General features: G+C 38.6%; 1 protein-coding gene across 2 annotated transcripts in view; it reads right to left on the minus strand.

Moving 5' to 3' along the window:
- NOTCH2 (notch receptor 2) overlaps positions 1-13,056 on the minus strand; it is a 178,152-nt gene that overhangs the window by 120,287 nt on the left and 44,809 nt on the right. The window contains exon 2 of one of the 2 annotated variants that reach the window (XM_067727445.1): positions 3,595-3,676. In XM_067727445.1, the coding sequence (XP_067583546.1) occupies positions 3,595-3,676 (82 nt within the window). Of the gene's footprint in view, positions 1-1,393; positions 1,416-3,594; positions 3,677-13,056 lie in introns of those variants that run through there. The other variant, XM_067727448.1, reaches the window with a different exon arrangement.

Raw genomic sequence — 13,056 nt, forward strand, 5'->3', positions numbered from 1 at the left:
AGTAAAGGGAAACTGTACCCACAGTCGAGTTAAAGAGCTGTTTATGGAAACATGTCCAAAGACAACCCAGATGTTAAAGAACTGGCAAACAAGGATTTTAAATAACTATGATAAATGCGTCCTTAAAAATACACATTTTGTGAATTTTACAAATCATAACCTCACCCACCCCCAACATTCTAGTGAACTTGAGTTGCCCACGATTTTTAATCAAAGTGGGATTTGGAATGGTTTATATTTGGAAGCCTGAGAAAACAACTTGAAAGTGATTAATGACAGCCAAATTTAATTATATATTTACACCTCCCAGTAGGACAAGCGAGAGAATGAAATGCTTTACCTCTCTGTAGTGAGAGGGCTTTATTAAGATATGACAACAACTATTTAGGAGCAATAATTGAGTTTTATGCAAGATTACACCGTTTCTCCTTGTCTGGCTCCCAATCTAATCACAGACTGATAGAGTACTTAGACTCTTAACAGTTAGAAAAAACAGTTGAGCTGTGTACAAAACTAACCTTTAAAAGTACTTATCCTCATCTGTCAATGTGATCTTATCAAGGATTTCTATAACTTCCATAAACAACCATTATAATTTAGCTGAATCAATAACATTATGCTCTTTAAAGAGACAGTCAGATACCTTCTACTTTAAAACATTTTCCATTAACTCCTACCCACCCACCCCAGTAAAAAAAATTTGGCCTCAGCTTTCTTTTCCTAATCCACTAAGCAATCTCACGGATAAAAAGACAATCATATGTCCTGCATATCTGATGTAATTTTTATAAACCTTCTAAGTGTTCTAATATTTATTACCATTTTGTGAAAACAGTATTTACTGAGCAAGCTGGAGTAACTTCTTTCCCCAGGGAAAAAAAGCAAAGCTGGTGAAGATATACTGAAAGGTCTGCTAAATAAATGGTACTTTTACTTAAATTTTTCTTAACGTTCTGTGGAGGTTAGCTGGCATGGCACTGTAGGACGACTGATTTGGCTTCCCTGATATTGTTCTTGCTTTTCCTGTGTCCACTTATGTAGACACTGATACTCCTGAAGATGCTAACATTACTTTTATTGAAGTAGAGAAACGTTCTCTTTTTACAAGGTTTGTTGTTCACATCGGTCTCCCGAAAAGATGGCCTTGCCCATTTTATTCCCTTACTCTCCTTTTCTCTAGAAGCTTGTTTCCCTCACAACAGGGTTGGAAGACATCTGAGGGATGTCCAGGACTAAATCCAGAACTATATCCATAAGCAACCCACCCCATCAATAATTAACAAGTATCCAGGGACAGAATTCAGGCAGCTCCATTTTTGTCAATCACAAAGTGAGTTCCCTGTTTCCTAGCAATGCTTCTTCCAAAAACTAGGGTCAACTTTGTCTCTCTCACCTTGGTTGCAGAGTCTGAGACTAACAGCTCACAAATCTGTTTTCTCCCCGAAATGTCCCTTAGTGTCCATTCCTGGTAAGTGCTCAGAGATTGGTCTCCTCTACAGCCCTCGTTCCCCATGTCAGACCACAAATATGTAGGCCAACACTTAGAACGTATTTGAAATTCTCCCTGCATAAGTCACCAAGTTGAATTATCTCTAAATAGAACTAAATTGCCTCTCTGTGTAGTACTACCATCCTGAATGCTACATGAAGCCAACAAAATTCTCAGAGGAAAGGACAGTTTCTACTTATTTAAGACAAACAGATTTAAAGACATGTGAGTGATATCTACTGAGCACTTTTGGTTCAAGAAACATATCGTTGAGCGCTAGCTACATACCAGGCACTGTACTAGGCATTAACTGTGCAAAAGCACACAAGACCAGGACTTCACACTCTAGTGGGAGAAACCAACACATCAACAAATGATCATAGTATAATGGGTTAACTACCACGAGAGAGATAAATAATAGAATAAAGCAGGCAACTAAGACACCAGATGCCAAAGAGATTAACAAGATTTCAGTGGCCAATTCTAAGGTACCAAGTTCCTTTCCTTATTATCTCCAGTTGTGTTTCCATTCTTAGAGGAGACTACATCACATGTTTTTGGTTGGATTTTTTTTCCCAGCTAGAAAAACTAAGTGAACAGCCCATAATCAGTTACATAAAAAATTTCACTTCCAGTGTTATATTTATTCCAATCCAAACAACCTATTGTTAAGCTTTACTGTCATCACAGCTTAAAATATTTTCACTTTGGTGAAGAAAATTTTTTCTGACTTGGAAAATTCTTGTTCATAACATTAAAGAACTTAGATCCTGTTGTCAGAATAGACTTGATTGGAAAAATGTCATTATCATAGTTATGTTTTTCAGTTAAATATCCAGAAAAGAAACAAACCCATGTTGGATAAACTCACTTCAAATGCTTATCAAGGGCTTCCCTGGTGGCACAGTGGTTAAGAATCTGCCTGCCAATGCAGGGGACACAGGTTTGAGCCCTGTGTCCAGGAAGATCACACATTCCGCGGAGCACCTAAGCCCGTGCGCCACAACTACTGAGCCTGCGCTCTAGAGCCCGCGAGTCACAACTACTGAGCCTACATGCTACAACTACTGAAGCCCACGTGCTACAACTACTGAAGCCCACGTGCCTAGAGCCTGTGCTCCACAAGAGAAGCCCCCACACCGCAACGAAGAGTAGCGCCCGCTCGCCGCAACTAGAGAAAGCCTGTGCACAGCAACAAAGACCCAATGCAGCCCAAAATAAATAAATTAATTAATTAATTTTTTAAAAAATGCTTAGCAAGCAAATACTTCTACCAAAGCAAAGAACAAATATATCCCATAAAAGTGTTAAAGAAGATAAATGTTATATTGCCAAATCTTATTTTCCATTAAAGAAATAGAATGGAAACATGTTCCTATCAAAAATTTTCAATTGAGGTTGAAGAGGGAAAAAAATTATCCATAGGCAACCTAGAGAAGCAATTTATGAGATTACCTCACAGGTTTCCTCAAACAAAAAGTATGGCTACACTAGAGGATGATCAGAGAGAAAGAAAAGAAATGCTCCTGAGGACTAGTCTAAACCCCCAGTCCTATCTACTCCTCATCCTTATTCTTTTAAACCTATATAATGACGTTCAGCCACAGCCCCTCCTCCCCACCCCATCCCTACAAGCATGTGTGCATCTTCTCTCACAGTCTCTCTCTCAGAATTGATTTTTTATATTAGATAAAAGTTTCACATGGCTTTACTTAGTATTTCACATAGTATTTACTTACAGTAGGCAGAATTAAAGTTAACATCTATTTGGTTTGACTTTAAAACAAGATCACAGCTAACACGTTGAGAAGCGATTCTGAGGCTTTGCCTTAAACTGAAAATGTAAACGAATCTACTCACTATATTTAACTAGCTACTCACTGAAAGTCTTTTTCATGATGAAAAAGATAAGACAGTAAGTTCTTATTAACCATTTATCTGACATCCACATCCTCATCCCCCACAAAAACTACATCAGAAAAGTTAGAGAACCAGTAACATTTCACAGAAGTATTAAAAACAGAGCAGTATTACCAAATCTTGTCCAATTTCCTATTGAGGAAAAATAAAATACATAAAGAAGGAAAAAACAGAGAAAAACTTACTTGCAGTATCCTGTACCATTGTGGTAGGTAACACATATTCCTTCATTTACACAGGGCTCATAGCCGTCCCGACATTGCAATGCTAAAAACAAAAACAAATACACGTTAGAAATAAGTCACTAGTCATAACCCTCAGACATCAGAGAAACAGCATCCAATCTGGGTCAACATTCATTCCCATATCCAACTTGATTTAGGTTTCCCTTTAGAGTTTTAATCATCTTTTTATCTTTTGGCTCCTGCAGTCATAGAAGTACAGAAGCTCATCCCAAGAGTCTCTTCCCATGATAACTGTTCTGTGGTCCGGAATGATACTCTTAATTCTCTGTGCCTCTATCTCTCTGGCTGTTACATCCCTATTTCCCAATGATACTAAGAAAATTAAAGCTATACTATCCATGATATGCCATGAGCATCTTGGGATTTGGATACTTCAGATGAGCAATGTAAGGATTCATCAACGAATATTTAGGAAGACCTGGGTAGATACTAGGTCACCATGATATTAATGAATTACTTAAGTCTCAGGTGAAGTTTCAAAACAGGCCACTTCAAGAAATAATCAGAAACATCAATAATATTCATTCAACAAACTGTATTTGAGAGTCTAGTGTGTACCAGACACTACATTAGGATCCAGAGGAAAAAGGGGAAATGGAATTCATAGAGAAATGAATAAAACATAATCTCTAACTTTAAGGGGCTCACACAAAGATGGGGAGTAGACTATAAATAGAGATTGTAGAGGAGGGGGGATTAAAGCAAAAAAATGAGAAGTTAATTTTATATCTATAAATAAAACAATAATTCTCAAATTCTTGAACCCTAGTCCCTTTAATAAAAAGGTACTTCATCATCTTAATCCCTCCCAAAAGCAGACTACCCAGAAATAAACAGCAATAGTAGAAACTTTCACTGATTTCAGCCAGAAGAGGAGGAGGGCCACCCAAAGCCTCGTTTGCTGGATAATTACAGTACCTTGATTGTTTAGCTTTTAGAGTTGGCATTTTCATCACCAAAATGCTTATCAAGAATACTAATAACAAGTGGAAGGGCAAGACAGAAAGAAAACTTGTCAAACAATAAAAATCAAAATTGAAGTCCATGAACTTTTTCTGGAAGATTATTAAGATCTTCATCTCCTAGGATGGTTCGTGTATAAATACCTGAAAGCAAAACCGAGAAGTCTCCACTTCTGAGTTTCCTCTGTGAGTACCACTCTATGAATAAACTGCAATATCAGAGGCTCTAGGTCTGCCCTTCCGGGGCATTAAAACCAGCTTCTTCTCACAGCAGGGCCCAGGCACAAGCTGGATGTTAGAACAGCTCCTCCATTAACAATTACTGCATAAGAGCCTTCTATTTGCCCAGTACTGTTATCAAGTGATGAAACCCTTTGAGAATGTTTACAAAAATCTCAGCTCTTAAGATAATAATATTTTTAAAAACTAGTGATAACAATAGCAGCTAACACATAGCACTTACTAAATACCAGGTATTGTTCTAAGCCCTTTACACAGACTAATTCAGTCTTCCCAACAACCCTATGAAGTAGTTAATTTCATTAAACCCATCCTACAGAAAGGATAAGTGACCCGCCTATGGTCACAACAGTGAGTGAAAGAACCAGAATTTGAACCTAGGGAGTCTGGATCTCACGAGAGAGTCTGTGCTCTTAACTACAGTAATACACTACTTCCCACCATCTGACATTTTTCTTCTCAAGAGGGGCAAAATAGGTATTATTATACCCACATATTAGAAAGCGAAGGCCAAGGAGGTTAAGAGGCCTCCTCATGGGGCATTCCTCCATAGCACTAGCTGTGACACTGCTGGGCCTTACTGAGTCCAGCCCCGTCTCCATGACAGCTATTGGTATCACACAAGCAGTCACTAGGCTGCAGCCTGCGCAGGCATATTCAGGAAGAGGGTCATCTTGTTGTCCATATCCCACTTCCCTGTAGGGCTCAAATGCTCCCTCTTCCCACACTGATAAGCCCAATGCAACAACTATAATTAAAACAGTTAATGTCAGGTTATTTCCTCCATACCAAAGTTCTCAAACTGATTTTTTTATTCTCTTTAGACACTTTTATTAGTTTCAATGAGAACTTCCTGACTTTTTTTCTATTTGCTTTTTTCTTTAAATAGGAAAGGAATGTCCCGCAGGCCCAGAGCAAGCCACAGCTCTGGCCTCCCCCTGCAGGAATCCTGGGGCAGTGGAGGGAGTCAGGAGTCCTGAAACCCTGGATTTACCACAAACTAGCTGCACTACTGCAAGAAAAGCACAACCTCATGGGGGCTCAATTTCCCAACCTGTAAACCAAACTGGGGTAAACTAAATGCTGCTGAAGGATCCCCTGTGATCCAACAGTGACAACTCCCTCATTAAAAGTAGATGAATGGCATGCCTGGTACCTAGAGAAATCTATCCAGAAAGACAAAAGAAGCCAGCCACCCATGACTCAGAAAGCCATGGGTGCAAAAAAAAAAAAAAAAAAATCACAGTCTGTTCCTATTAAGCATCTCGGAAAATCATTACAGTGACAGGTGCAGAGAAATACAAACAACCTAAAGTCAATATGTGGCAATCAATCTAGAAAATAACTTCACAGCCTAGCCTTCGTGAACCAATCAAATTCAGGGACCAAAAAGGAGGTAGGCTCGCAAGGCTAATAATTAATGCCATTTGGCTAATCCGTAGGATCATGCTACCTTGAACCTTTAACATTTACTAAGCCACGGTTCTCAAACTTTAGTGTGTATCAGAATCATCTGGAGGGCTTGTTAAAACACAGATTGCTGGACTCCACCCCCCACCACCCCGGTTTCTGAGTGAGTCAGTCTAAAGGGGGCCTGGGAATGTGCATGCCTAACAAGTTCCCAGGTGATGCTGACGCTGTGACTCTGAGGAGCCACACTTGGACACAACTCCTGTACTAAGGCATGGTGGTCCACTTTAAGGAATCCCCTGAGACTACATAATCCACCAGAAGTCCTGGATGATGGAGACGACAATGTATTGCCTGGATGGATAACAGCAACGACAACCAAGTAAAATTTGAGACTCACAATTTTGCTCAGAGGCTATTTCTAAATGAATACTGTAATTATTTGTCATAAATATAGAAGTTAAAACTTTGATAACTAAAAACCATGACAGTGAGGCTGGGAAAGATCTCATTTCAAAATTCAATTTACTTTTTTCCCAACGTAAAACACTTCAATTTAACAATAAAATTAAAAGCAGCTTTATATTTGTAAAGTAAAAAAAGTTCCATCATATCAGTTAGACATTAAACTGATGTTTTAATAGACTCAGAGAAACCGGTCACTCACAAAAGGAGTGACTTTTTCCCAAATTTTCATCTAAGCTACAGAGGTTACTCAATAAATGCTGGCTGACGAATATCAGTCTCATATATGTACGTGCCCCCTGCCCCCAAAAAGGGCAAAAACAAAAAGAAGCAGTGGATTCCAATTTCATCACTCCATCACTTGGCAATGTGACACAATATCTAGAATATTTCCAATTTTCACACATTTTCTCTACTGCATATTTGGGGACTAGTCTTCCAATACTCAGAAATATACTTACAGATGGAATTCCCCAGAGGTTCAGGGGTTAGCACTCCACACTTTCACTGCCGAGGGCACGGGTTCAATCCCTGGTCGGGGAACTAAGATTCCACAAGCCTCAGGGAGCAGCCAAATTCATTAAAAAAAAAAGTACTTACAGAGCATCTACTATGTGAGGTGCAGGCCCTGATGTCAGGGAAACCATGGTTAACATAATAAAGTCCCTGTCCTCATGAACCTTATTTCTACTAGGGAAAGACAGATAATGAATAAGTAAATTTATTTATTATCTCACAGCGGTAAGTGATAGATTCTATTGGAAACAAAACCCAGTTATGGGATACAACGTAATCAGGAAGGCTGGAGGTGTAGGGACCTACTTTAGATAAAGTGACTAGGAAAGGCCTCTCTCAGGTGGTTTCCTTTGAGCTAAGACTTAAACGAACAAGAATCATGAAGATATAGGGAAACAGTGATCCCAAGCAGAGGAAACAGCAAGCGTAAAGGCCTGGAGAGGGAATGAGACTGGTATTCCATGTCTGTATGGCTAGAAATTATTAAACAACAGGCAGGGTAATAGGAAACAGCAAGGAAGGCAGGCAGGGGTCAGATTACGGCTTCTACTCTAAAGGTGAGCATGAACTACTGGGCTGCTCTAAGCAAGGAAGGCAACACAACCAGATCTGTGTTTGAAAAAAGTCAAGACTGTTAAATGTTCCAGTGTGTGGAGGCTTTTCTTCCTTTCTTATATAAGCTTATGAAAGTCACCCCATTTTAGACTAGGCCAAAGCCACTCATTTTCTCAGCTCCCCCGCAAATGGTAAGGACTTTATTCTAATCCCATCTAACCTCCCAGAATGACAATGTTACAAGGGTCAGTCCACCACTCGCTAATCTGCAGTGGCTTTCAGTTCTTACTCAGTTTTCAGAACTTATTCTCAGCTTGGCTTCAGAAGAATCAGTTGAGAGGTGGATGCAGTACCTTCGGTAGGTACAGAGCCAAGCTTGGCACTTTTTCTTCCAGGGACGAGTCATTCCTTCCTTCTTCCAGTCGAAGCCCTCACCCTGGCCTTCAAGATCGCAGCCTACATTATGCACCCAGCACTTCACCTCGAACCGCTTTGAATGCAGCCTCTTGCTTGAACAGACCATTGTGAACTCAGTTCCTTGCCTCCACTAGTATCTCAGCTTCCTCTGATTGCCACTTCCCCTTTACTATCTAAATTCTGCTCCTTCCTCCCAGGCCCAGCTCACCTTCTGCCTGGCCCACAAAGCTTCCCCTGGATGGTTCTGTCCTCACAGGCCAACCCCTACCCTTGTAACACTCATAACTCACAATTTAGCATTTAATTCTGTGCTGTCTCCTAACTCTCTCTGCTTTTACACTTTTAAGTTCCTAGATGATAGAAACCATTTTTTCTCTTCTGTATATTTGAGGCAATATAGTTTAGTGATTGAAAGCATAAATGCTGAAATCAGGATCTCAGTTGGAATTCCAGCCCCACCGTTTACTGTCTATCTCTGTATCCTCTTTGTACTTTCATTTCTTCATGTACAAAATAATCTCTCTCAGAGCCCTGGCAAGAATGAACCAAATTAATACATTTAAAGAGCCTAGAACAATGCCTGACACATAGTAAGAGCTCAAAAAAGGACTGCTCACATAGTAGGTACTTAAATTCTTTGTAATTGATTCCATGATAAATGGTGGCTTTAGAGGAACTTGTTATATCAATCAAACCCCAGTTTAACAAACTGAGAAATCTGGAAAAATAGAAGAGCCCTAAGCAATTTAGGACATATCAATAAATGGAATAAATTCTTCCCAGTTGCCACCAATAAAGGTCTAGTAAAAGATATCCTGAACTACTACAAAAAAAGTCACTCAGTGCTCAAAAAAAAAAAAAAAGGTATAGCACTGCAAGCATAGGGAGAAGTGATTCATGAAAGGTAAAGTAACACTATATATGAGCAAAAATGTCATTCAGTGTTAACATGGTGCTTTTGCTACTTGTGGAACGACTACTCTGAGTATGGCCCTCTACCTAGCACTGCATGAAAAGCAAACAGGGACAAAACAAACGATTCCTATTCTCATGGTGCACACAATCTAGGGATGTTAGGAACAGGGACAGACAGAAAATGACCAACCCAAATGACTCTAAGATAAATAGGAGTAAAATAAAAATTGTTTTTACTGTATACCTTTAGCAGACCCTCTCAATATCAATTTCAGAATCACTCCAGAAAAAACCTTTAAGAAATACAACACAAACCTTTGTTGTTGAGCAGTGAGTATAACTCAGTCCAGACAAGGTTCTAGTAAAGTTTATCAGCCTCATTTGTATATAAATACTGCAGACAACAGAATAAACCGTCATTGATTTTTACCAGTTCCAGTGCCTAAGGAATTTGCCCATTTAGGGACAGGCCCAAGATCTCCAGACTTAATGGAATTGTCCTTAAAACTTCCTCTACGCATTTACCTAGGTTTTCCAGGGCTTTTCAGTATCATGCCAGCTACATATCACTGGTTTAAAAGACTCCCTTTGTTTTAGGAATCTCTAACATGAGTAATTAAGTCTGCACCCCAGCCGGTGTAATCTGAGCAGCCTTCAAACGTGTTTCACTTGTTGCATTAACATGTAATCGTTTTAAATTGGCATTACTTGTCGCTTTGCAGCCTCTTCAAATAAGCCTCTGTTGTCTATCTCACATGATTTTTTTCATATCCTGCTCCCTCTGTCTGCAGGATGGCATCTGTTTGCGCTTTTACGTCCCCTGATGACTCAAAAGACATTTTAATGCCTTGAATGGCTGGGGTTCCTAAAATATGTGAAGAGGAGGCATAGAGGGCCCCTTTAATCTTCTTTTCAACGTTTATGCAAATTTCAAGTAGCAGCATTTGAGAAAGATGAAGTCTGAGTTTATGCCCTAGGACCTTGGCTGTGGCCCGCTGCTATTGCTTCAGGCACATGGTGCTGGAAGAGGCTCAGTAAAATGAACAAAGCAAAGTTTTCTAAAATGACTGCTTGCATTATTACCAAAAATAGGAGAATTGAGGGCAGACAGGGAGACATCAGGGATTTGCAATAAGTCTCGCAGCACCCTGCAATTTCAAACAACAAAGCTCTCGCTAAATTTTTTATTCCATTTTTTGGGATTAAGCCATGGAAAAAAAAAAAAATCCAAACAAACAGAAGAAGTGCAGAAGCTTCAAATCCCAAGTAGTACATTTAAAGAAAAACAAAATGGAGAAACATCTGTCTTCCTCCTTGAAATCTGCCTTGATTAAAAGGCACATAAATGAAACAAGGGAGATATTAATTTTATTTTCCTGATAGCGTTCCGAGGATTTCTATGCCCCTTAAAGGTATCATCTAATAGAACATTTGTTTTCTACTTAAGAGATGATAATACCAGATCCACAGAAATTAAGGCTTAAGCTATAAGATTCATAGCAAAATATTACTACTTTTCAAAAGCAGGAATGCCTTGATTTAAGAAAATATAACCAACAAAAAACTGAATTTACAAATAACATAAGGGTATTTTTTTAATTATTAATAGCATTTTTAGTTTTATAAAGATATTCATCCCAGTGAGTTGGTGAATCCATAGTAATCTTTCATTTTAAAAATTCCAATTTTTGTCCTATTTTATAATGTTGGATTTATTGCAAAAAACAAAATTTGGCACATTTGCTGTACTATGTTAACATATATTATGCACTGTGTTTTTTTCTTTTTCTTTTATTTTGCTGTATTTTTAAAGACTGCAGAAAAAATTTACTTATGAGTTAAATTTTAATTTCTTAGTTTGGGGATGAAAATGGACTTCCTCTTCCATATGAAATGCAAGATATGAAAAATACACATATACTTATAAATCACGTGACCAATTTGTTAATAATCATCTCTACACACACATTCTTCCACCTGGAAAATACTTCCCCTCCCTTTCTTCCTTCTCCATCTTGCTAACTCCTACTTATATTTCAATTCACGAATAAAGCATTACCTTCCTTAAGAAGCCCTCAGAGACCCTCCAGTCTGATTTACATGTCCCTCCTTGTACTCCCCTTACATCTTGGGCAGATGCATTATAAATACAGGCTCACCAATTTCTCTCTACCTCTGAGCAAATTCCCTAAAGGCAGTGACCATGATTGGCTCATCTTTGTATAACCAGGACCTAGAACAGTGCCTGGAACGCAGCAGGTATACTCAATATTCATAAAATATTCAATGAACTAACTATCTCTAATTTTGACAAAACTCTTTAACAAACTCAACAATCGGTTTATGTGTTTAAAATATTCCAAGGCTCCAATTTTAATAAGCATGGGGATACCCAAATGTGACTGTGCCTAATAATTCTGATTTCATACTGTGTAAGGAGTAGAAAAGTAAAATATGGAGGAAAAAATGGTGCAAATTTCCTGGCCTTTAACAGGGATGAAAAGTTGAGAAAGTGGAACCATACTTTTTAATCTTCACAAACCTAAAACATCTTTGGAAGTTCCTATCTTAAAATTTGCATGAATAAAGAAACACCCTCCCCCGTGAATCTTAAGCCATGTGTATTATGGTAAGAATTGATTTAAATGGTTTGAACGGAAGCCAAATAATTTACTTCTAAATGGCAAATGCAGAAACCAGGCATAAAAATTCCAAGTGAATGCTAAGCTAAGATAGTATGCTTTTTTTTTTTAAAACATCTTTATTGGAGTATAATTGCTTTACAACGGTGTGTTAGTTTCTGCTTTATAACAAAGTGAATCAGCTATACACATACATATATCCCCCATATCTTTTCCCTCTTGCGTCTCCCTCCCTCCCACCCTCCCTATCCCACCCCTCTAGGTGGTCACAAAGCACAGAGCTGATCTCCTTGTGCTATGCGGCTGCTTCCCACTAGCTATCTATTTTACGTTTGGTAGTGTATATATGTCCATGCCACTCTCTCACTTTGTCCCAGCTTACCCTTCCCCCTCCCCGTGTCCTCAAGTCCATTCTCTACGCCTGCATCTTTATTCCCATCCTGCCCCTAGGTTCTTCATGACCTTTTTTTTCTTATTTTTTTTAGATTCCATATATATGTGTTAGCATACAGTATTTGTTTTTCTCTTTCTGACTTTACTTCACTCTGTATGACAGACTCTAGGTCCAACCACCTCACTACACATAACGCAATTTTGTTTCTTTTTATGGCTGAGTAATATTCCATTATATATACGTGCCACATCTTCTTTATCCATTCATCTGTTGATGGACACTTAGGTTGGTTCCATGTCCTGGCTATTGTAAATAGAGCCTCAATGAACATTGTGGTACATGACTCTTTTCCAATTATGGTTTTCTCTGGGTATATGCTCAGTAGTGGGATTGCTGGGTCATATGGTAGTTCTATTTGTAGTTTTTTAAGGAACCTCCATACTGTTCTCCATAGTGGCTGTAACAATTTACATTCCCATCAACAGTGCAACAGGGTTCCCTTTTCTCCACATCCTCTCCAGCATTTATTGTTTGTAGATTTTTTGATGATGGTTATTCTGACTGGTGTGAGGTGATACTTCATTGAAGTTTTGATTTGTGTTTCTCTAATGATTAATGATGTTGAGCATTCTTTGTGTTTGTTGGCAATCTGTATATCTTCTTTGGAGAAATGTCTATTTAGGTCTTCTGCCCATTTTTAGATTGGGTTATTTGTTTTATTGATATTGAGCTGCATGAGTTGCTTGTAAATTTTGGAGATTAATCTTTTGTCAATCGCTTCATTTGCAAAATTTTCTCCCATTCTGAGGGTTGTCTTTTTGTCTTGTTTATGGTTTCCTTTGCTGTGCAAAAGCTTTGAAGTTTCATTAGTCCCATTTGTTCATTT

The sequence above is a fragment of the Pseudorca crassidens genome, chromosome 2, assembly GCF_039906515.1.
Source record: "Pseudorca crassidens isolate mPseCra1 chromosome 2, mPseCra1.hap1, whole genome shotgun sequence".
NCBI lineage: Eukaryota > Metazoa > Chordata > Mammalia > Artiodactyla > Delphinidae > Pseudorca > Pseudorca crassidens.